General features: G+C 40.5%; 1 protein-coding gene across 2 annotated transcripts in view; it reads right to left on the reverse strand.

The window, feature by feature from the left end:
- EXOC6B (exocyst complex component 6B) overlaps positions 1 to 26,843 on the reverse strand; it is a 1,420,949-nt gene that overhangs the window by 410,951 nt on the left and 983,155 nt on the right. For both annotated transcript variants that reach the window (XM_053704356.1, XM_053704355.1), the window contains exons 17-18: positions 8,013 to 8,147; positions 6,828 to 7,007 (exon numbers count right to left, since the gene is read on the reverse strand). In XM_053704356.1, coding sequence (XP_053560331.1) covers positions 6,828 to 7,007; positions 8,013 to 8,147 — 315 coding nt within the window. The remainder of the gene's footprint in view (positions 1 to 6,827; positions 7,008 to 8,012; positions 8,148 to 26,843) is intronic.

Below are 26,843 nucleotides of genomic sequence, written 5' to 3' on the forward strand. Positions count from 1 at the left end.
CTTGATACGAACCAAAGCCTGCACAAAACAGTGAATATCAGGAAGCTTAGCAATCTTTCTGTGAAATAAAACAGAAAGAGCAGAGATTTGTCCCTTCAATAAACTTGCAGACAAACCCTTATCCAAACCATCCTGAAGAAACTGTAAAATTCTAGGAATTCTGAAAGAATGCCAAGAGAATTTATGAGAAGAACACCATGAAATATAAGTCTTCCAAACTCGATAATTAATATTTATAGAAACAGATTTAGGAGCCTGTAACATAGTATTAATCACTGAGTCAGAGAAACCTCTATGACTAAGCACTAGGCGTTCCATTTCCATACCTTCAATTTTAATGATTTGAGATCCTGATGGAAAAACGGACCTTGAGACAAAAGGTCTGGCCTTAATGGAAGTGGCCAAGGTTGGCAACTGGACATCCGAACCAGATCCGCATACCAAAACCTGTGAGGCCATGCTGGAGCCACCAGCAACACAAATGATTGCTCCATGATGATTTTGGAGATCACTCTTGGAAGAAGAACTAGAGGCGGAAATATATAAGCAGGTTGATAACACCAAGGAAGTGTCAACGGATCCACTGCTTCCGCCTGAGGATCCCTGGACCTGGACAGATACCTGGGAAATTTCTTGTTTAGATGGGAAGCCATCAGATCTATTTCTGGAAGACCCCACATCTGAACAACTTGAGAAAACACATCTGGATGGAGGGACCACTCCCACGGATGTAAAGTCTGACGGCTGAGATAATCCTCCTCCCAACTGTCTATACCTGGGATATGCATTGCAGAGATTAGACAGGAGCTGGATTCCGCCCAAGCAAGTATCCGAGATACTTCTTTCATAGCTTGAGAACTGTGAGTCCCACCCTGATGATTGACATATGCCACAGTTGTGATATTGTCTGTCTGAAAACGAATGATTCTCTCTTCAACAGGGGCCAAATCTGAAGAGCCCTGAAAATCGCACAGAGTTCCAAAATATTGATTGGTAATCTTACCTCTTGAGATTTCCAAACCCCTTGTGCTGTCAGATATCTCTAAACAGCTCCCCAACCTGAAAGATTTGCATCTGTTGCGATCACAGTCCAGGTTGGACGAACAAAAAAGGCCCCTTGAACTATACGATGGTGATCTAACCAATAAGTCAGAGATAGTCTAATATTGGGATTTAAGGATATTAATTGTGATATCCTTGTATAATCCCTGCACCATTGGTTCAGCATACAAAGCTGAAGAGGTCTCATGTAAAAACGAGCAAAGGGGATTGCGTCCGATGCTGTAGTCATTAGACCTAAAACTTCCATGCACATAGCTACTGAAGGGAATGATTGAGACTGAAGGTTCCAACAGGCTGCAACCAATTTTAAACGTCTCTTGTCTGTTAGAGACAGAGTCATCTATCTGGAAACCTAAAAAGGTGACCCTTGTCTGAGGAATCAAAGAACTTTTTGGTAAATTGATCCTCCAACCATGTTTTCAAAGAAACAACACTAGTCGATTCATGTGAGATTCTGCAGAATGTAAAGACTGAGCTAGTACCAAGATATTGTCTAAATAAGGAAACACCGCAATACTCCGCTCTCTAAATTCCAGAGAGTAGGGCACGAGAACCTTTGAAAAGATTTTTGGAGCTGACCCTAGGCCAAAAGGAAGAGCGACAAATTGGTAATGCTTGTCTAGAAAAGAGAATCTCAGAAACTGATAATGATCTGGATGAATCGGAATATGAAGATATGCATCAATTGTTGACATATAATGTCCTTTCTGAACAAAATGCAGAATAGTCCTTATAGTCACCATTTTGAAAGTTAGTACTCTAACATAGCGATTCAAAATTTTCAGATCCAGAACTGGTCTGAATGAATTTTCTTTCTTTGGGACAATGAATAGATTTGAATAAAACCCCAGACCCTGTTCCTGAAACGGAACTGGCATGATTACCCCTGAAAGCTCCAGGTATGAAACACACTTCAGGAAAGCCTAAGCCTTTACTGGATTTGCTGGGATGAGTGAGAAAATATCTTCTCGCAGGAGGTCTTACTCTGAATCCTATTTGGTACCCCTGAGAGACAATACTCAGAATCCATTGATTTTGGACAGAATTTATCCAAACATCCTTGAAAAATCTTAATCTACCCCCTACCAGCTGAGCTGGAATGAGGGCCGCACCTTCATGTGGACTTGGGGGCTGGCTTTGGTTTCTTAAATGGCTTGGATTTATTCCAATTTGAAGGATTCCAATTGGAAACAGATTCCTTGGGGGAAGGATTAGGTTTCTGTTCCTTGTTTTGTCGAAAGGAACGAAAACGGTTAGAAACTTTAGATTTGCCCTTAGGTCTTTTATCCTGAGGCAAAAAACTCCCTTCCCTCCAGTGACAGTTGAAATAATCGAATTCAACTGAGAACCAAATAACTTATTACTTTGGAAAGAAAGAGATAGCAATCTGGACTTAGAAGTCATGTCAGCATTCCAATATTTAAGCCACAAAGCTCTTCTAGCTAAAATAGCTAAAGACATAGATTTAACATCAATTTTGATATAAAAAATGGCATCACAAATAAAATGATTAGCATGTTGAAGCAAGCGAACTATGCTAGACAAATCCGAATTCAATTCTTGTTGCGCTAAATTTTCCAACCAAAGAGTTGATGCAGCTGCAACATCAGCCAAACAAAATTGCAGGCCTGAGAAGATGACCCGAATACAAATAGGCTTTCCTTAGATAAGATTCCAGTTTTCTATCTAAAGGATCTTTAAAAGAAGTACTATCTTCCATAGGAATAGTAGTACGTTTAGCAAGAGTAAAGATAGCCCCATCAACTTTGGGGATCTTTTCCCAAAACTCCAATGTAACTGCTGGCAAAGGATACAATTTTTTAAACCTTGAAGAAGGAATAAAAGTACCACCAGGCCTATTCCATTCCTTAGAAATCATATCAGAAATAGCATCAGGAACTGAAAAACAGAATTTAAACTTTTACTAGTTTTAATATCAATAGGACTAGCTTCCTCAATATCCAATGTAATCAACACTTCTTTTAACAGAGAACGAATATACTCCATTTTACATAAATAAGTAGATTTGTCAGTGTCAATATCTGAGGAAGGATCTTCTGAATCAGATAGATCCTCATCAGAGGAGGATAATTCAGTATGTTGTCAGTCATTTGAAATTTCATCAACTTTATGAGAAGTTTTAAAAGACCTTTTACGTTTATTAGAAAGCGGGATGGCAGACAAATCCTTCTGAATAGAATCAGCAATAAATTCTTTTAAATTCACAAGTATATCTTGTACATTAGATGTTGAAGGAACAGCAACAGGCAATGTACTATTACTGATGGACACATTATCTGCATGTAAAAGTTTATCATGACAACTATTACAAACAACAGCTGGAAATATAATCTCCACAAGTTTACAAAAAATGCACTTAGCTTTGGTAGAACTGTTATCAGGCAGCAGTGTTCCAACAGTGATTTCTGAGACAGGATCAGATTGAGACATCTTGCAAATGTAATAGGAAAAAACAACATATAAATCAAAATGATCAATTTCCTTATATGGCAGTTTCAGGAATGGGAAAGAAATGCAAACAGCATAGCCCTCTGATAGAGAAAAAAGGCAAGAGGCATATAGGAATGAGGTTTTAAATAATGAAAATATTTGGCGCCAATTATGACACACAACACAAACATAAAAAGTTTTTTTGGCGCATCAAAGAAGACGCAACCTTGTGAAAGGACTCAGCGTCAACTAAGATGCCGGTAGTGACAAATTTGCTTCATCGAACGTAACTTCGCGCCAAAAATGACGCAATATACTTTGGTATTTTGCGCCCTTGCGAGCCTAATTCTGCCCGCGAATTTAAAATGACAGTCAATTGAAAAAAAGACTATACCCAAGGTAAGAAATAAATTTTTCCTAAAAAATGCATTTCCCAGATATGAAACTGGCAGTCTGCAAAAGGAAATATACTGAAAACCGGAATCATGGCAAATATAAGTACAATACATATATTTAGAACTTTATATAAATACATAAAGTGCCAAACCATAGCTGAGAGTGTCTTAAGTAATGAAAACATACTTACCAAAAGACACCCATCCACATATAGCCGATAGTTAAACCAGTACTGAAACGGTTATCAGTAGAGGTAATGGAATATGAGAGTATATCGTCGAGCGCATATCAACGTAGAAATCTTAGCACAAACTTACTTCACCACCTCCATAGGAGGCAAAGTTTGTAAAACTGAATTGTGGGTGTGGTGAGGGGTGTATTTATAGGCATTTTGAGGTTTGGGAAACTTTGCTCCTCCTGGTAGGATTGTTGCCAATTACATGAAAGAAATTACAGCTAAACACAAACATCGCAGAAATGCAAAAATAGCCCTGGTGCCAGGCGGTCAACAAATGGAAAAGTAGTCTGGTCACTAAGGGGTTAACAAGGTTGTCTGAAAAAGATAAGGAGCCAGTTGTTGTACCCAGAATCCCAGGCAACCTAAAATCCCTGTGGTAGGCATCCAAACTCTACCTACTGTTCAGGGCCTTCATATAGCAAAGAACAGCTCCCAACTGAATAAAAAGACACTTCACATAGGAAATCCATCAATCCAAACACAATGTATTACTGCTAAAACTTTACATTTATTGAGCACATTTAAAAACAATACAGAGCAGTGAAGGTACATACAATGTTTGTCCTCAGATGATACCTAGTGCGTTTCATGCCAGACTGGCGCTTTTTTGAAAGACTAGAGAGGCTGGGCAGACCCCAGGTTTTAATGTCATGCAGCTCCACACCCCTTCCTCTACTCCGTTAACACAATAAAGTAAAATTTATAAATAAAGTTGCCTCAAGAGGTGTTTTCAGCACATGAAGCATGGTTGAAAACAGTTAATAAACGTTTAACTGCTGTATAGGTTTTACCATGTTGTTCCATACATTTAATAAATATCTGCCATATACGTTTAACAGGAAGAATAGGGAAATATTAAACCAAATAACTGTTCACTAAGGGATAACAATGCCCATTGTTTTGTTTCAGCAGAAAAGATAAACTGCAAATTAGGGAAAGATATGTGACAGGGTTGGCTGGTGAAGCCTGTCATGTGATCCACAACTGATCAAAAACTGACAGGAATGGGGGCAAAATAAATAATGAAAGTAGATTGCAGAGTTATTTTACTGTGTAAGTATTTTATGCTACAATCTCAAAGATTTTATTGTGCATTTGAGTGTAACAATGAATGCCTTTTTGCAAGTTTTTTTAATGTAAATAATGTATGAGGAAATTTGGTTTTCTCGCACTAATTTATTATATTAAGAACTGCAAGGAATGTGCAAATTTTGCATATATAAAGCATATTGCTTGCATATATCACATCTATTAACAGTTTCCTATTTGGTTAACAACTCTTTTTTCCATATCCTCAGAGAGTTCTTTGCCATGAGGTGCCATGTTGAACTTCCAGTGACCAGTATGAGAGAGTGTGAGAGCGATATCCCCCCAAGTTACACACCTGCTCCCCATTCACACCTGAGACCTTGTAACACTAACAAGTCACATGACACCGGGGAGGGAAAATGGCTAATTGGGCCTAATTTGGACATTTCCACTTAGGGGTGTACTCACTTTTGTTGCCAACGGTTTAGACATTAATGGCTGTGTGTTGAGTTATTTTGAGGGGACAGCAAATTTACACTGTTATACAGGCTGTACACTCACTACTTTACATTGTAGCAAAGTGTCATTTCTTCAGTGTTGTCACATGAAAAGATATAATAAAATATTTACAGAAATGTGAGGGGCGTATTCACTTTTGTGGGATACTGTATATACTATATAATCCGAGAGTCTAATCTTTAATCTACTGTATTCATTGCTAACCTTTTCACTATGCATCTGCTTATGGTATAGCAGAGATACTACTTGCTAGAGTACGACATATATCACGCTTAGATTATAACATATTTTACAACCCCTTATAGGCATTATTCCTACTCACAGACTTGATTGTACAACAGCAATGTTTGTGTTCATTGGGTTATCACTGAATGCTTTCTATAGGGTAGGTCCTTACTGTAATTGCTGCTTCTTTCTTATGTACAAAATTGCACAAAAAGTGCTGTGTAAATGGAGGGTTGGGAGTTTATGTCCGTTCTACTTGCTCAATGGACAGCCATTAAATATCATGGATAATGTTATGGATAATCATTGCATTGTGAAAAAGTGTGAAAACATCTTAAACTATTTCTCTTTAATTGTGAAATAGTTGTGATTGTGCCATTGCATATGCAGACACAAATTAGCTTTATTTAGATATGATTCTGCACAATCACAATGATTAGGTGGAGTATACTGGGCAGATAGTTATGACAATTTACTTAAAACAATACCTTTTAAGTGATCCACAAATATAAACCTGCCTACATATACAAAATAAAAAGAAACAGATTTTAAGTACTTCCCTTTTTAAGCTGCTGAGTGGTTCAACTGTTATGTTGGTCTGTGCTGCACTTGACCGCTTTTTACTAGGATTCACAGCACAAGAGTAAATTATGTGATGCGCAAAATAAGATTAGTGAGTAATGGGGAAGATTATCACACATTGCACAGCGTTATCTGTGTTATTGCACAGCGTTACCCGTGTTGTTACCCAACGTACGCATTATAACATATACACCTATTAACCTGCAGGAGGCTAAAGATGATAACTACTGAACAGTAAGCCCTAAACACACTACAAACAAAATGAGCCTGTATACAGTACAGCTGTGCAACAGAACCATGAAGGAGAATCTACGTAGGTACTTACTGGCAGGTGGGTGAAAACGGCAAATGTGCTGTTAAGGAAAGCAATGAGGTCCACCAGATAGCCACTGGCCTGTTCACTGGATTCAGATGCCATCCAGTCGTAATCAGCCAGCTGCAAGAACTGATCAATCTTCTGGTTTAGGTTGGTGTAGATCTCCTCTTCTGCTGCCTGCCGGGCATCCTAAAGAAGGGCACACAAAGTTACGGCCACACACACAAATGATATGAATGTATTACTGTAGGATAAAGAGGCATTAGTCATATCTATGTAATCACTAACAACAGGTAACTAAGTTAGCTGCACACAGGTACAATTCTTTAAGTTGTCTACAAAAATATTTCATGTAAAACGTACACTTTTCTATCAGTGTTAGCACCAACATTTGCATCATCTGTGGCCTGATCAAGCTCCTAGTAGGATTAAAATAACAGTTTAGTATTATAACCTAAATACTATGCAACCAGTAAAATAAAATAGTGTTTCATTACCTACATTAACCCCCTGGTTTAAATGGACAATGCAAAAAACAAATTCTCTAATTCATTAGCGCATGCAATTTTGTATTAAAGGGACATTAAAGTATTTAGGTTATTCCCTGCCTTCATCTAGGCCTGGGTGCCGCCATGTTGAAATTTGTCTCATTACATTCCAGTGCTGACGTGTTTACACATGTTCCGCAGCTCTCCTTCCGATACCTGTAGTGTAACCTAGGTACAATAATGGCAGCACCCATGATTAGAGGTGGGTGGATTTAAAGGTGCTTGCTAACACATTGCAGCCACTGTGCAAGACAACCCAGTGTTTCGACAGCTACTTGGGTATGCTGTACTTAATTGACTCAACAGCTAATTTTTGCTCAGAAGCTGCAATACACTGTGGCTCATGAGTGGGACTTTATCGATGTGTTTAACTGTTTTGTGGAGGTTGGACACATTATGAGGAATGGACACCAATGCCAAAATAACATGCTCAAACAAATTATTACTTTTGTATTACAATGTCCCGTTAAGCAGACTGGATTACAAATCACTAAGAATCATGTATTGCAGCCAAGAAGATGAGACTTTCTTCCGGCACTAAGTTAATGAGTCTACAGCCATGACCAAAGATTGCACTCAAATGGTCTAATTGCTATTTTATAACCTATTGAGTTACATGCCAGGCAGGACAGGCGTGGCCTCTCACCTTGAATGTTGTCAACCCGTACAGTTTTGTTGTGTGAACCGTGTCTGGCAGCACGTTGGTAATGTTGGTGATAAACTCTTCCAGGAATTTGCATGAAATCTCCAGGTGGGTGGTGTTGATGATTATCTGAACGAGCTGTGAAATAAAAGAACAAACACTCATCAAGTAACTTGTGAGCTTTGTTGTACAGAAGAGAACAGAGCAAAAATGTCAAGGGTTGCATGCATAGTATAGACAAACAAACCTACAAAGGCTTTACAACAGTGTTTATTATTAAAAAGGAAATAACACACTTGGCAGCATGTAAAAAGCCTTTATTATTTATTCAGATGTACAGAAAATAGATTAGAGGATGTATTTAAAGGAACACTAAATACAGTGGATATAACAAGTCTACACACTTTTATGAAATTGCAGGTTTTTGAAATGTAAATACAGAAATAAAAACAATCGTAAAACGTCAGACTTAAAGGGACAGTCAACCTAAAAAATGTTCCTAAATATGTGTAAAAGGTTATTGAAGCTAAATACATCAAACAGCATCACAAAGTGGAACCTTAAGATGTGTAAGTAAATAAACTATTTCATCCTCGGCCGTTTAGAGATGTCCGTCTGAGTCCTCCTACCCATACGTCATCCTGATGTATTCAGTCTCCCAAAATTGAATCTAGTTGAATTTGCGCGGTCCCGCAATTTGTACATGCAAATCATAGCGGTTGTTCTTATCAGCGGATCGACTGTTAAATACAGTATTCCATTTGCCTTAAGTGAGCAGTTACGATACTGAGTGGTTGTTAGTAGTTCCTGCAACAAAAAGCCCCCCTTGAGCATAATCATCGCATTGCGCAAATTGCGGGACCGCGCAAACTCTACTAGATTCAATTTTGGGAGACTGAATACATCAGGATGTCAAGTATCTATCTTGACAAGCCACTGACCCAGCTGAAGAGAAGCCACCCCAAAGCATGATGCTACCACCACCATGCTTCAAAGTTGGTATGGTGTTCCTTGAGTTAAGAACTTTATTGTCTTTGCACTTAACATATTTTTTACAATGTAGGCCAAAAAAGTTCAATGTCTTTTCAGACAATGGCACATTTTTAATTTGATTCTGCTATGAACGGAGAATTAGTGAAGGTTCTCGCAGAGAGGTGCAGCAGATATATAGCGGCGGGAAATATGGATTAGCCAGGCAGGAGCATTTAGGATGGATTGAAGGGGCAGAGGCAGAAGAGAAGGCGAGTAAGGCTATTGAAGCAGTCGTGTTGAGAAACTACAAAGGAGTGGATTATCAGCTTTGTGGTGTCAGCGCTCAGAAACAGGCAAATTTAGTAAATATTGCATAGGTGGTTGTATCGGCATTAAGAGAGCAAATGGATGTAGGGGATGAAGGACAGGTTGAAGTCAAGTGTAACTCCAAGGTAACGGACTTGGGGTGATGTAGAGATAGCAAAATCTGTGTAGAGCTAAAGGAAGCGATTAGAAGGAGCTCAATCTTGGACATGTTAATCTTTAGGTGGCGAGAGTCCATAGGAAAAAATACCAAAAAAGCAGTCACTGACGTGAGAAAGGACAGAAGGAGAGAGAGCAGGGATGGGGAGGTAGATCTGGGTATCACCAGCGTAGAGGTGATATTTGAAGCCATAGCTGTTGATAAGTTTACACAGTGAATAAGTATAAATGGAGAAGAATAGAGGACCCAGGACAGAGCCTTTAGGTACTTCAACTGACTAAGACATTGAAGAGGAGTCACAAGCAAATGACACAGAAAATGACCTGTGAGAAGATAAGAGTGGATCCAAGTTAGGGCAGTGTCACAGATACTAAGAGAACCATTACTTTTAGCAGAAAGAAGATTGTTAAAAATGAGGCTAACAGTTACTGCCAGGTTTCAGTCTTGCTATAGTGATCCCTTTATAGCTATAAGGACATGAAACCTCATTCTTTCAAATGTAAAGAAGCCCCCTCTCCCACCACTAGAGATCCCTTTGTTTCAAGTGGGACAGGTGACCACCATTTTTAATGGTGATCAGCTGTATCCTAGGGGGGCAAGAAAGGAGGATAAAATTCTAAAATGAAGGGGTCACTTGTTTGTCTAGCCAAAACAGGGGCCCCCTCTGGTTAAACAGCAATATAAATGCTGCTTCAGGTATTCACTCTTTTTACGGTGATCACCTGCCCTTCTAACTGAAATGGGGAAGAGAGGTGTTCCTTTAGAACTCCACTTCCCCTCAGGTTAAACTGATTTTTATGGCAAATCATATGCAACTTACAAGGCGTGCTACCCCTCATTTGAAAGGGCAGACTCTCTTCTTTGGTGACATCACAGGGCCTGCAGAGAAGAGACAGCAATTGGGGAAAGGAACTGCAGTCTCCTTTCCCCATCTGTAGTGCGGGGGTTCTCTGGATCCCGATCAAAAAGGGGACCCCCCTTGGATGATGAACTGTAGGAGAGATATTACCAGTACCAGTTTAAAGTCATGTCGTTAGGGATGAAGAATGCACCAGCAACATTCCAGTGGCTGGTGGATATGTTGTTGGATGGGCTGCAAGATTTCACGTGCCCCTTTCTGGGTGAGATAGCTATTTTTAGCCAGTCTTGGAATTAACACCTCTAACACGTAGCTATGGTTTTACAAATTATATGGCAGGCAGGTATGACCATCCGCCAAGACAAGTGCCAGATAGGGATGGCTGAAATCCAATATATTGGCAACCGGTTAGGCAGTGGAAAACAGAGACTAGAATTGGCCAAGATCGAGACAATTGTAAACAGGCCCATATCCAAGACTAAAAAGCAGGCTACTATAAGAAGTTTGTCCTCAATTGCAGTGCGACAACCAAACCCCTGACAGACCTAACAAAAAAAAACCTTCTTTGGACAGTCCTGTGGTCCCCGGTGTGTAACCAGGCGTTTGAAACTCAGAAAGCTGCATTGGGAAAAATCCCGGTATTGGCTGCCCCCAATTTTAACAAAAGACTTTTGGTGCACACAAATGCCTCTATGTACGACCTCAGAGCAGTCCTGAGCCAGGTGGATAACAATAGAGAGGAGTACCTCGTAGCATATCAAAGCAGAAATCTACTAGATCGAGAGGTGGGATATGCAACCATTGAAAAAGAGTGCCTTGTTCTAGTGTGGGCACTCAAAAGATTTCAGTCTTAACTGTACGGGAGGGAATTTATCATCATTAAGGACCATAACCTGCTGGTATGGCTAAACTCATCTATTCAGCATCGGCCAGGAAGGAATAACAGCAATGCAGATGGACTATCCAGACAAGAGGACCACTAATGTGCCAGCCAAACACCGATTTACCCGTCTGAGCAACCCCTGATTTTCTTCTCCAGATTGGGGGGGGGGGGTAATGTCACGGGTTTACCTACCCGAGACTCTGTTCAACCTTGTTCCACATTATATGTTACGGTTTTTGTGATAACTGCTCCTTTGTTGCTGACTGCAATTGCCATTTTTTTTAAAGTCTTATTACTGAAGGACACCAAGACGCCAGGGATTGTGAGAAGAGGACAGTTGGGGAACTGAGTGTCGGTTGGTCAACCCTTTTGATTCAAATTGTGTTGTTGTGAATAAAGTTAGTTACCTGCTTAAACTCAATAAGACATAGTCTTGCCTGTTCTATTGAGGGAAAATAAGAGTAATCAGTGTACAGCGCTTTTAAGGGCTGTTCTCTGCCAGCATCTAAGGGCACAGGAGGGGGTCAGCGAAAACAGCATAGTCTTTATATTATGAACACTACATTTTTTTAAATTTCATTAACAAAAAATCAACATTACCTAATCATATTAAGCACTAGGTGACAAGTCATCTGCCTGGTAACCCCACTATCCTGGGATTTTACAAGCAAAATTAAAATCACTATTGAAAAAGCAAAGCTACAATTCAATGTGATGCTTTTGTTTGTTCCTCTTTACCTGATTTATCATTAGAGTTTGTTTGCTTTTAGGACGACTCCTTCATAAGCTCCAAATATAGTGTCCTCCTGTATTATTATTAGTATCAAAAATATAATTCCTTCTTTTTATCTATTGTGGTGTCAGAAAAGTTCCAAGTCTTTAAGTCTTTATGATTAAGGTCTATTGTTGACCAAAACGTTGTTTCTGTACATGGTGATGTCTTCACAATAAATCTACATGTTTGATGCATAATCAGGTGCTGTGGCTCTTTCTTGGATTTACTATCATTTGAAGGATTGGTGCAGGATCCTTGCTGCGTGCACCTTGATACTTACTGTGAGTGCTGGGCAATTGTTTTATTATAAGTCTTTAACAGGGACACTCAATCAAAATTAAACTTTCATTATTCAGATAGAGCATGCAATTTTAAACAACTTTCCAATTTACTTCCATTAACTAAATATGCTCAGTCTTTTTATATTTAAACGTTTTGAGTCACCAGCTCTTACTGAGCATGTGCAAGAATAAGTGTGTATGCATTTCTGAATAGCTAATGGATGTCACATGGTACGTGTATGCATTTGTGATTGGCTGATGGCTGTCACATGGTACAGGGGGAGTGGAAAAAGACATAACTTATAAAATTGTCAGAACAAAAATCTACTACTCATTTGAAGTTCAGACTAAGTGCTATTGCATTGTCTTGTTATCTTGCATTTGTTGATTATGCAAATCTAATGTGTTGACTGGTCCTTTAACTTGCTGTGTGATTCCAATGCCTTATGAGCTTAGGAAGAAGCAGGTTTATTTATATCCATCATGTGTAGCAGCATCATGAATTTGTTGTACATTTGTTTCAGTACATGGTTTGTATATTTAGTTCTGACCTGGCAGTATTGATATATGTTTCTGACAGGGTGAAAGGAGCTAGATGTAATCTGATACTTGTAATAGTACCATATGAATAAGTGCTCTGTGCAGTTGTTTATTGTACTAGTCACCAAACTCATTTCACCCCTCTTAAATATCATTAAAGGGATATGAAACCCACCTTTATTTCTCATGATTCAGATAAAGTAGCAATTTTAATCAACTAATTTACTATTATCAATTTTTATTCGTTATCTTTATTTGAAAAAGCAAGAATGTAAGCTTATATTTAGCCACCAATCAGAAAGCGCTACACAGGTTCTGAACCAAAAATGGTCTGGCTCCTAAGCATACATTCCTGCCTTTTCAAATAAAGATACCAATAGAACAAAGAAAAAAATTGATAATAGGAGTAAATTAGAAAGTTGCTTAAAATTGCTGCTCTATCTGAATCATGAAAGAAAAAAAATGTGTTTTATATCCCTTTAAATAAACTCAAGCATGATAAAAGTAAATTTATGCTTACCTGATAAATTAATTTCTTCTATGGTAAGACGAGTCCACGGATTCATCCTTTATTTGTGAGATATTATCCTCCTGCTAACAGGAAGTGGCAAAGAGCACCACAGCAGAGCTGTCTATATAGCTCCTCCCTTAGCTCCACCCCCCAGTCATTCGACCGAAGGTACAGGAAGGAAAAGGAGAAACTACAAGGTGCAGAGAGGACTGAAGTTTAAATAAAATATAATCCGCCTTAAAATGACAGGGCGGGCCGTGGACTCGTCTTACCATAGAAGAAATAAATTTATCAGGTAAGCATAAATTTACTTTTCTTCTATAAAGGTAAGACGAGTCCACGGATTCATCCTTTACTTGTGGGATACAATACCAAAGCTACAGGACACGGATGAACGGGAGGGACAAGACAGATGGTTAAACAGAAGGCACAACTGCTTGAAGAAATTTTCTCCCAAAAACAGCCTCCAAAGAAGCAAAGGTATCAAATTTGTAAAATTTGGAAAAGGTATGAAGCGACGACCAAGTCGCAGCCTAACAAATCTGTTCAACAGAAGCATCATTTTTAAAAGCCCATGTGGAAGCCACCGCTCTAGTAGAGTGAGTTGTAATTCTTTCAGGAGACTGCTGTCCAGCAGTCTCATATGCCAAACGGATGATGCTTTTCAGCCAAAAGGCAAGAGAGGTAGCCGTAGCTTTTTGACCTCTACGTTTTCCAGAATAGACAACAAAGATGTTTGACGGAAATCTTTGGTCGCTTGCAAGTAAAACTTTAAAGCATGAACCACGTCCAAGTTGTGCAATAGACGCTCCTTCTTAGAAGAAGGATTAGGACACAGAGAAGGAACAACAATTTCCTGATTAATATTCTTATTAGTAACAACCTTAGGAAGGAATCCAGGTTTGGTACGTAACACCACCTTATCAGCATGGAAAACAAGATAAGGCGAGTCGCATTGCAATGCAGATAATTCAGAAACTCTTCGAGCCGAAGAGATAGCAACTAAAAAAACATAATTTATGTAAGAACTTACCTGATAAATTCATTTCTTTCATATTAGCAAGAGTCCATGAGCTAGTGACGTATGGGATATACATTCCTTATAGGAGGGGCAAAGTTTCCCAAACCTTAAAATGCCTATAAATACACCCCTCACCACACCCACAATTCAGTTTAACGAATAGCCAAGAAGTGGGGTGATAAGAAGGAGCGAAAGCATCAAAAATAAGGAATTGGAATAATTGTGCTTTATACAAAAAAATCATAACCACCACAAAAAAAGGGTGGGCCTCATGGACTCTTGCTAATATGAAAGAAATGAATTTATCAGGTAAGTTCTTACATAAATTATGTTTTCTTTCATGTAATTAGCAAGAGTCCATGAGCTAGTGACGTATGGGATAGCAGATACCCAAGATGTGGAATTTCCACGCAAGAGTCACTAGAGAGGGAGGGATAAAATAAATACAGCCAATTCCGCTGAAAATTAATCCACTACTCAAATCAAAAGTTTCAATTTTTATAATGAAAAAAAATGAAATTATAAGAAGAAGAATCAAACTGAAACAGCTGCCTGAAGAACCATTCTACCAAAACTGCTTCTGAAGAAGAGAAAACATCAAAATGGTAGAATTTAGTAAAAGTATGCAAAGAAGACCAAGTCATTGATTTGCAAATCTGACCAACAGAAGCTTCATTCTTAAAAGTCCAGGAAGTAGAAACTGACCTAGTAGAATGAGCCGTAATCCTCTGAGACGGGGATTAACCCGACTCCAAATAAGCATGATGAAACAAAACCTTAACCAAGATGCCAAAGAAATGGCAGAAGCCTTCTGACCTTTCCTAAGACCAGAAAAGATAACAAATAGACTAGAGGTCTGTCTGAAATCTGAGTAGCTTCAACATAATATTTAAAAAACTCTTACCACATCCAAAGAATGTAAGAATCTTACCAAAGAATTCTTAGGATTAGGACCCAAGGAAGGGACAATAATTCTTCTACTAATGTTGCTGTAAAAATTGAAATGAGGGGGGGCGGAGCTTAGCCACGCAGGCGGATGGCTGGGTTTTGAATCGGCTCCTAAATCCCCAAGCAGCATACGTTCTAATTTAGGCACTTTTCCCCTCTAAATCACCCCTGCTTGTGTGGGAGCACTACCCTCATCACCCGGTCACTAATTTGAAGGGCAAGAAGTTTGGCTCTGACCGCTCCGGAGCTTTCTACTTGGAGCGAGTGACTAAGCCTGCGCCATCACTGGAGGCCCAAAGCCTGTGCCGCATGTTATCTGTGCCTTGATTCTTGCTAAGCCCTGACTCTTGTTCATCGAAACCCCTGCACCAGCACTGGAGGCGTTTGTGTGTGGAACACAAAGCCTCCGGTTTACACTCTCCGCTGTGACTCTTGCTGGAAGGACCCCCTGCTGAATCCGGTGACTGGCACCCCGTTCAAAACAAAAACAAAAAAAACATACAAAACAAAAGCCCCTCTGGGCCCCTCTGTCTATTGCCGGGGACCTACTATCCTGAGACCTTGATCCGCCCTGTGGAGGGGCTCATGCCCAGCCCCAAATAAAACCCTGCACTCCACTTTCTCATACCTGGCCTGCAATACTTCCCAGAGCTGGTGGACGCCATCTTTACAAGAGACCCTGAGAAACCCCATGTTTGGCACCTCTCCAGCTCCTCTAGCCGGACTCTAAGGCCACCGGGCAAACTCCCTCCTGCCCACCTGATTGAGTTTTACCCAGCCCTCACTGTATCCTTCAGGGCTACCGCAAACTATCCAAGGGTCTAAATAGCCACGTGGGTCTTCTTCAAAACCACGGCCTGCACATGTCTCTATATTTTTAACATATCAATCAGGCCAGATAGTAATGCCGTGCAAACGTCAGACTAAAACAGGCAAAGTCAACCCAGCACGCACCCTTACCAGCTACCTTAAACAAATTGACACTCATTGCTCTGACTCATCTAGTAGTACTGAACAAGATTTATGCATCACACCATCAAACCTGCAGGCCCCTGATCTCCCAACCATGCAACCTATAACTAAAGAGGACCTGCAACTTCTCTCATCTAAAGAGGACATCAAAAATGCTGTAAGAGAGATGAGAAACCTCTTTAATGAACTGAAAAAAGACATTAATCCTTAGACAGCAGAGTTACACACTCAGAGACAAAACATGCCGAGGCAACCACTTCTATCCTGCATTTGCAGCACACTGTACAACAGCAGTCAGAGGCCATACTAACGTTATCTGATAAAGTCGAAGACCTCGACAATAGAGGTCGTCGCAATAATTTAAGGATCAGGGGGGTCTCTGAAACCATTCACCCTCCAGTAATTGAAGGCTATCTGCAAAGCCTGTTTCGCACATTAAAAGACTCCCCTTCATAGATATTGACATTGACATAGATATTGACAGCAGATAAGAGCCATAGGCCCAGCAAGTCTGCCCGACCTTACCTAACAGTATAAACTTATCTAGATCGTAGGATAGCCTTATGCTTGTCCCATGCATTTTTAAAGTCCCCCACAGTGTTTGTTGCTACTACCTCTTGCGGAAGTTTATTCCATAAATCAATCACTCTTTCTGTAAAGAAGTGCTTCCTCAAATTACTCCTGAATCTACTACCCTTTAGCTTGAGCTCATGACCCCTTGTTCTTGAATTTTCCATTTTATCTAAAATACCCACAGCCTCAGTTTTACTAAACCCTTTAATGTACTTGAAAGTTGCTATCATATCACCTCTTTCCCTTCTCTCCTCTAAGCTATACATATTTAGGTCATTGAGCCTATCCTGGTTTTATTTTTTAGACCATGCACCATTTTGGTAGCCCTCCTTTGCACAGATTCAAGTTTGTTAATATCCTTCTGAAGATATGGCCTCCAGAACTGCACACAATACTCAAGATGAGGCCTAACTAATGATCTATAAAGTGGCATAAGAACCTTACTATTTCTGCTGCAAATACCTCTACCAATACATCCAAGCATTCTGCTAGCCTTACTCGCTGCATTACTACATTGTTTACTAAGTTTTAAATCATCTGAAATAATAATTCCCAAGTCTTGTTCCTCATCTGTAACAGTCAGTAAAGTGTCATTGAGTCTGTAATTAACATTTGGATTTTTCTTCCCTAAATGCATTATTTTACACTTTGCTGTGTTAAACTTTAGATCCCAGTCGTTTGTCCAATCCTCCAATTGTTGTATATCACTTCTCATTTTGTCTACCCCCCCTGGAACATCCACTCTGTTGCAGCTCCTGATGTCCCTCTGGAGCGTGCACACCGTGCACTGCGAGCCAAGCCACCCCCTAAATCGCCCCCCAGGGACATCATTGTCCGTTTTTTGAATTTTAAGGACAAGGAGGAAATTCTCAAATGGGCTAGTACCAAACAATGAGTGCAATATGCTGGAGAGGCACTACAAATCTTCTCAGACCTGTCCCCGGTCACCCTTCAAAAAAGGAGAGACCTCTCACATATCACAGAAAGGCTGAAAGCACACAACATTCCCTACAGATGGGGTTTCCCTGTATCCCTGACGGCCACTTGGCGCAATAAATCAGCGACTTTTCGCCCAGGCTCTGACCCTTAGGATTTCTTTGCAAGCCTCTCCATTGAAGATGGCGCTCCACAGCACCTCCCAAGTACCGGTGCCGCACACTCATCTACCTGAGGCGGTGTCGCTCTCCTGACGGACATTTCTCCTTCTCCCTTTTTCTGTTGGAGAACAGAACCTACATCCTAGCACTTGGAACCTTGTATCCTTTTTGAAAATCCTTAGATACTGCCCTTTGTATAATGGCTCTTCTTGGGGCCTGAGTGAACCGGCAGCGAATTTGATCACAGACTTGGACTACCCGCACTTTCCCAGTGAAACTTTTAGGTTACCCATAGCCCCTATAGATTCTATCACTCCCTCTTTGTGATCAACATTCCATGGGACATCTAATACCCTATTCTTAATCCAATACTTGTTTTAGTAACCTAGTTTTAAGATGCGGCCCACACTTAGGCCTCCATCCCCTATTTACAGGTTATCTTAATGCCTACTGTACACTCCCCAAGGATACGTTTAGCACCTCTATAAGTGCCTCTATATGTTTTTATGGATGTATTACGTTACATATTTTGTTTGAATTTAATGTTTCCATTTGCCGTTATCATAATTGTTTTATAAAGTGTATAACTACCTCTTTTGTGCTCCCCCCCATACTCTCCCACTTTCCCCCCCCTCCCCCTCTCCCCCCCATACTCTCCCACTTTCCCCCCTCCCCCTCCATACTCTCCCACTTTCCCCCCCTCCCCCTCTCCCCCCCCATACTCTCCCACTTTCCCCCCCCTCCCCCCCATACTCTGCCACTTCCCCCCCTCCCCCTCTCCCCCCCATACTCTCCCACTTTCCCCCCTCCCCCTCCCATACTCTCCCACTTCCCCCCTCCCCCTCTCCCCCCTCTTCCTCCCCTCCTCCTCCTCCTTCCCCCCCTCCCCTCCCCTTCCCTTTCTCACCCTCTCCCCCCTTCTTTTCTCCCCCTCCCCCTCTTTCTCTCCCCCTCCCCCTCTTCTCCTTATCCTTTCCCCTCCTCCCCCCCTCCTCCTCCTCCTCTTTAACCTCTACTCCCCATTTTTCCCTCCCCCCCCCCCCCTCTTGTGCCGCAATACCTTGTCATCCGACGGCGACTTCGCTGCTCGGATGCTTATTGATATTATCTAATGTATGCTGTTTTGGGGATTATTTCCCCTTGTTTATCTTATTCCTTACTCACTTCTGTGAGACTATTCTTTGCCTTTTCTTCTTTCCCTGGTATTTTCCAGGGACAATTTTCTTTCATCTCTCCCCCTCTCTTTAATTCTTCCTCCTCTTGACCCTTCCCCTACTGCCTCTTCCTACTCTCTAACCCTCTAGATCTCTCTCTTCTCTTTCCCTCTTTCCTCCCCCCCCCCTTTTTTTTTTTTTTTCTCCCCTCTCTCTCCCCCCTTCCCCCTGCAGGATGGCCCATAAAGCAAGCAAATTTGGCTCCCATGGCTTGAATTTCACCACCATAAATGCCAAAGGCCTTAATGACCCAGGTAAGAGATCTATAGCCTTCCGAGAATTAGATAAGCTACATAGTCATGTCCTTTTTATACAGGAAACCCACTTCCGCAGAGGCCACGAGCCCCGATGGTTTAATAAACAATACCCGACAGCGATTTTTGCCTCGGGCTTGACTAAAAGGTGTGGTGTTGGTATACTGATCCACCACTCCGTCCCTCTAAAAATTACACATACAGTTAAAGACCCTGACGGCAGATTTCTACTAATTAACGGAATGCCCAAACATCGACCAACATAGTTTCATGTCCAGGGTCTCTAAGCTGATTCTGGACCAGGCGTGCGGTCCGGTGTTTCTCTCCGGAGACCTTAATGTACCTCTTGACACCCGAGTGGACACTTCCAGGGGTGTATCAAGTGTTTCCAAAAAAATACTCAAATCTATAAAAACGAACATTGTGAATCTTGGACTTCATGATGTTTGGAGATCCCATCATCCCAATGGCCGCGACTACACATATTACTCCCCTCCCCATAACAAATACTCACGTATTGATTACTTCCTTTTTGACTCCACAGCTCTAGACATGGCAGGTCACAGCGAGATTGGTTCCATAACCTGGTCTGACCACGCCCCCCTAACTTGCAGCATTCTCTGGCCCGACTTGCCCCCTTCAACTTATATATGGAGACTTGATGACCACCTACTAGATAGACAAGACGTGAAGGACAGTATTCAAAAATCTTTAAATGACTACTTATTACATAACACACCCTCACACACTTCTATCTCTTGCTTCTGGGAGGCCCATAAGTGTGTCATTCGCGGAGAATTTCTTAAACACAAGGCCCGCTTAGTCAAACAACACAGATTAAAACAGACACAACTTCTAGACAAAGTAGCGGAGCTAGAAGCTATACACAAAAATTACCCCTTTAGATAAGGTCACAGGTAATCTGCTAAAGGAAACTAGATCAGCACTCGCACAACACCAACTTGAGTCCTATCAGCGCAAGATCCTTTCCATGAAACAACAATATTACGAGGGGGGGAATAAACCTGGCAAACTATTAGCCAGGAGCATTCGCAGACAACAACTTAAATCCCACATACATTTCTTAGAGAAGGAGGACGGTACTATAGTACGAGGTGCCAAGCATATAGCGTCCTCCTTCCACTCCTCCTATTCGAGACTATATAATATATCATCTACAGACACTGACCATGTACAGAGACCTACCACACTGGCTCGACTCAACAAGATAGACTGCTATTTATCTTCTATAAACCTTCCACAGCTTGACTCAGTCAGTAGGGAATCTCTAGATGCGCCTATCACCATGGAGGAGCTGTCCCAAGCGCTGACAGACCTCCCAGCAGGAAAATGTCCCGGCCCAGACGGACTCACACCAAAATACTTTCCTTAGAACACTCGGCCCCCATATGTTAGAATTATTTAACAATTTGATAAGAGATCCGCAGTTACCCAGTTCCTCCCTTGAGGCGCACATCACTGTTATCCCTAAACAGGGTAAGCCCCCCACCACCCCAGCCAACTACCGCCCGATATCTCTCCTAAATTCGGATATCAAAATTTTCGCTAAGATTTTGGCTAGGAGGCTTAAGAAATACCTCCCCTTTTTAATCTCTTCCGACCAGGTGGGTTTTGTACCCGGGAGGGAGGCACGCGACAATACTAGCAAAGTGATCCAACTCATTTAGCATGCCCAGGTTTCGGGGGAACGTCTAGCACTTTTCTCGACCGACGCGGAGAAGGCCTTCGACCGCGTCGACTGGCTTTTTCTGCGTCGGGTCTTGAAGGCTATGAACTTCGGCGACCCTTGTATTAATATGGCATTCGCGCTATATTCTTCTCCGAATGCCAGAGTTCGGGCCAATAACACCCTTTCTGACACCTTCACCATCTCGAATGGCACCCGACAGGGTTGCCCCCTGTCCCCCCTCCTCTTTGCCCTTTCCATAGAGGCATTGGCCCAGAAAGTTCGTGACAATCCTAAAATTAGTGGGATCCGGTTGGGCGACACAGACTACAAACAGGCTCTCTACGCAGACGACATTCTTTACACACTCACCAATATTGACTTTTCAATCCCAGAATTGTTAGCTGAACTATCACAGTATGGAGAACTCTCCAATTTCCATCTCAACCTAACCAAATCAGAAATCCTGAACATTAACGCCCCCACGGAACAAATTCAGAGCCTTGCCCATAAGTATCACATTCGCATATCTACATCCAAATTGAAATATCTGGGTATTTTTTTATCTGCCCACCCCTCGGATCTCTTCAAAAATAATTTCCTTCCTCTACGCAGTGAAATAGCGAAAGACCTATCCTCCTGGTCAAATAAAATGTTATCTTGGCTGGGCAAAATTAGCCTAATCAAAATGAACGTCCTGCCCCGCATTTTGTACTTGCTCCAAATTGTCCCAATAACTTTACCGAAAGACTACCTCCCTCAACTTCAACGACTTTTAGAACAGTTTATATGGGCTGGGGTGAAACCGAGGATACCCAGAAAAACGCTATATCTCCCTCGAGAGAGGGGTGGCCTGGGATTCCCAGATCTAACCACATATCGACAGGCAATTCTTCTACAGAGATTGGTTGAACTGTCTCACAACACTACCCAAAAACAATGGGTCAGACTTGACGGACAAATTTTTAAATTGCACAACGTTGGTATCCTAGCCTGGGTTCCTCCTTCTGGACGTCCTGACTTGATACAGAAATACCATCTTACCTCCTCTATACTTCACGAATGGGACAGATTATTAGCCACCTCCATCCACATTTCCTTGACATACTCCCCGCTGCTCCCAATAATAGAGAACCTCAATATCCCGTATTATGTCTTAGGGACCCGCATGAGTACATATTACAGTCTCCGAGAGGGCACGTTGCACTCACCAGGCGCTCCTCTGTCTCTGCAGCTGTCCAGGAGATTCATTTGAAGCTCCTAACCAGATGGTATCATACCCCAGACAGACTGCACAGGTACTTTCCATCAGCCAGCCCCCTGTGTTGGAGAGGTTGCAGCGAGCAGGGCTCCCTGCTCCACATTTGGTGGTCTTGCCCCATGCTAAGGGGGTTTTGGACGGCTGTCATTGAGATTATGTCTCGCAGGGCCCGAATTTTTATTCCGGACTCCCCTGAGATTCTGCTTCTGCTTTGCCTTCCCAAAACCAAAGATGTGTTCACTATGACCCTCCTCCTGATCATGATCACAGGAGCTAAGAGACTGATTCCCAGGAAATGGAAGTGTACACAGGCCCCCTCCCTTGACGAGTGGTTCTCCTCAGTAGAGGACTTATTAAATTTGGAGAGACTACATTATTTTAAAACTAACCAACTGGCTTCTCATGACATGATTTTGGCGGCCTGGAGGGAAACCCCCCTGTAGAGTGTCATCTGGCAATGCCATTCCATCCCTCTCCCCTTCCCCCCCCCCCCTTTTTTTCCCCTCATTATGTCCTCTTTCCGCCCCCACTTTCTCTTGGATGTACCCTCTCCCCCCCTTCCCCCCCCCCCACTATTACTTTCTTTTTCTCTCTGACTCTTTATTTCTTTCTTTTCTATGAATAATCCTTTGAAAATATGTTATATCTACAAGTTTGTAAACTATCTGTAAATGTTCTTAAAAAAACAAAAGTCTACAGGCTTTCTACATATTTGGAGACCTTGGGATCCCTATTTTGTGGGAGGTCCCTTGACCCTTCAGAAGTGCGCACTATGCAGATTTTGCTTCCTGTTTCTGACCTCGGTCACGGACAGTTGAAAAATAATCTTTTATGCTCATCCCGTTTGCTAACGGTAATCAGTTTCATATTTTGTGACTTTACTGTAACTTTTCTCTGCACGTTTCAATAAAGCTTGTTTTAAAAAAAAAAAAAAATGAAATGAGGACAGCAAAAACCACCTTATCCTGATGAAAAATCAGAAAAAGGAGATTCACAAGAAAGAACAGATAATTCAAAAACTGTTCTAGCTGAAGAGATGTCTAAAAAGAACAATACTTTCCATGAAAGTAAATAATGTCCAAAGAAAACATATGCTCAAACAGAAGAGCCTGTAAAGCCTTCGGAACTAAATTAAGACTCCAAGGAGGAGAAATTGGCTTAATGACAGGCTTGATACGAACCAAAGCCTGAACAAAACAATGAATATCAGAAAGATTAGCAATTCTTACTGTAAAACAGCACAGGAAAAGCAGAGATGTGTCCTTTCAAGGAACATGCAGACAAAAAACTTATGCAGAAACTATAAAATCCTAGGAATTCTAAAAGAATGCCAAGAGAATTCATAAGAAGAGCATCATGAGATGTAAATCTTCCAAACTCGATAATAAATCCTACTAGACATAGATTTACGAGCCTGCAATATAGTATTAATCACTGAGTCAGAGAAACTTCTATGACTAAGTACTAAGCGTTAAATTTTCATACCATCAAATTAATAATTTGAATTCCTGATGAAAAAAAAAAACGAATGTTAAGATATAAGGTCTGGCCTTAATGGAAGTAACCAAGATTGGCTACTGAACATCCGAACAAGAACCATATACCAAAACCTGTGTGGCCATGCTAGAGCCACCAGCCACACCCAAGATTGCTCTCTGATGATTTGGAAATCACTCTTAAAAGAAAAACCAGAGATGAAAAAAATATAGGCAGAATGATAACTCCAAGGAAGTGACAATGCATACACTACTTCCACCTGAGGATCCCCGGACCTGAATAGGCCCCTGGGAAGTTCCTTGTTTTAGATGATATGCCAACAGATCTATTTCTGGAAGCCCTCACATCGGAAAAATTGAAAAACATATCTGGGTAAAGAGACCATTCTCCCGGATGTAAAGCTTGACTAACAGAGATAATCCGCTTCCCAAATGTCTATACCTGGGAAAAAGACCACAGAATTTAAATAGGAGCTGGATTTAGCCCAAGCAAATATCCGAGATACTTCTGTCACAGCCTAAGGACTGATAGTCCCACCCGGATGATTGACATACGCCACAGTTGTGACATTGTCTAGAAAAAAAAACAATAAAAGTCTCTTCTTCAAAAAAGAAACAAAACTGAAGAACTCTGAGAATGCACGGAGTTCCAAAATATCAAATGGTAATCTTGCCTCCTGAGATTTCAAAACCCCTTGTGCTGACAGAGATCCTCAGACAGCCTCCCAACCTAAAAGACTCGCATCTGTAGAGATCATGGTCCAGGTTGAAAGAACCGAAGAGACCTGTAGAACTAAATGATGGTGATCTTAACCACCGAATCAAAGATGGTTAAACATTAGGATTCGAAGATATAAAAAGTGATATCCTAGAATCCCTGCACCATTATTCAGCATAAAAAACTGGAAAAGTTTCCTATGAAAATGAGCAAAGGGAATTGAATCCAATGCTGCAGCCATGAGACCTAAAACTTCCATGCATATATAGCAACTGAAGGAAATAATAGAGACTGAAGGTTCCGACAGACGGAACCCAATAAAATTGTCACTTGTCTGTTAGAGACAAAGACATTGCCACAAACTATCTGGAAACCTAAAAAAGGTGACCCTTGTGTGAGGAATCAAGAAGCTTTTGATAAAAAGATCATCTAACCATGTCTTGAAGAAACAAAGTTGAATCGTATGAGATTCCGCAGAACAAAAAGACTGAGCAAGTACCACGAGACTGTCCAAATAAGGAACACTGAGAACCTTGAAAAGATTCTTAGAACTGTCGCTAGACCAGAAGGAAAAGCAACAAATTGGTAATGCTTATCAAAAAAGAGAATCTCAAAAAGATATGCATCTATTGTATCTATTGTAAACAAATAATGCATCACTGACCAAAAAAAAGGCAAAATAGACTATATAAACACCATTCTAAAAGATGGTATACTTATATGACAATTCAGAAAGAGTTTCTATCTTTAGAACAATGAATAGTCTTGAATAAAACCCCAAAACCCATTTCCTAAAAATGGAATTGAAATAAATACCCCAGAAAACTCCAGGTTTGAGCAGCGCTTAATCCCCAACAGGTGGTCAGCCGCGCTTCATCAAAACCCAAAATATATAGGACTGAAACACACTTAAGGAAAGTGTTAGCCTTACTGGAATAGTTGGAATATAATAGAGAGGAAAAAAAAGACTTCTCACAGACTGTTTTACTCTGAATCTTATTCTGTACCCAAAATCTAAGAAATTTGAACCAAACAAATTTCAAAAAAGTCTTAACCTGCCCCTTACCAGCCAAGCTGGAATACGGCACATACATGCAAATTTAGGGAGCTGATTTTGAAATAAAAAACTTCCAATTAAAAACATGTTACTTGGGTAAGAATTTAGGATTTCATTCCTTAGTAAGAACAACAAAACTAATATAAGCTTAAAGTTTTAGTCTTAGAACTCAATCTTGAAGTCCAGAGTAACAGTTAAGAATTGAATCCAATTTTGAACCAAATAATTGACTATCTTGGAAAAAAAGAAATATGGATTTTTTAGAAATCACAAAATTCTTCTAGCTAAAATAGCTAAAGACATAGATTAAACCTCATTTGCGAATATATTCAATAAAATGAAGACACAAATGAATTTATTAGCATGTTAATCAAGTTAAAGGACCAGTCAACACACTGGACTTGTATAATCAACAAATGCAAGACAATAAGACAATGCAACAGCACCTAGTCTGAACTTCAAATGAGCAGAAGATTTTGTCCCTTTAACAATGCTAAATAAATCATAATCCAATACTTGACCTTAAAGTATCCAAACAGAAAGATGAAGCAATTGCAACATCATCCAAATAAATTACAGGTCCAAGAAAAAGTACCTGAAAATAAATAATTTTCCTTAAATAAGATACAACCATCTAAAGGAAAATAAATACTATTTTGCTATAGAAATAATAGCATATTTAGCAGGAGTAGAGATAGCCCCATTAAATTGGGGAACCCTCAAAACTGAAATTAACTGCCGGCAATGAATATAATTTAAAACCCTTGAAGAAGGAATAAAAGAAAATTCTCAGCCTATTCCATTCCCTAGTATCAGGAACTGGAATAAAACCTCTAAAAACACAGAAGATTAAATAAGCAGAAATAAAAAGTTAGCTAGTCTTGAAAAAGAACTAGTTACCTCAATATCCAAAATAATCAACACCTTTTCAACAAAGAACAAATGTACTCTAATAAAAATAAAAAAGTAGATTTGTTAGTGTCAATATCCGATGAAGAAAATTCTGAATGAGAAAAAACATCATCAGAGAAGGATAATTCAGTATGTTGGTCATTTGAAACTTCATCAACTAAAAAAGTTTGAAAAAGACCTACATTTTTTTATTAGAAGGCGCGATGTCAGACAAAGCCTTTAACATAGAATCAGAAAAATATTCTTATAAATTTCTAAGTATATCTTGTACATAAGATGTAAAAAGAATAGCAATATATGAAGCATAAATACTAATAGA

The sequence above is a fragment of the Bombina bombina genome, chromosome 2 (genome assembly GCF_027579735.1).
Source record: "Bombina bombina isolate aBomBom1 chromosome 2, aBomBom1.pri, whole genome shotgun sequence".
NCBI lineage: Eukaryota > Metazoa > Chordata > Amphibia > Anura > Bombinatoridae > Bombina > Bombina bombina.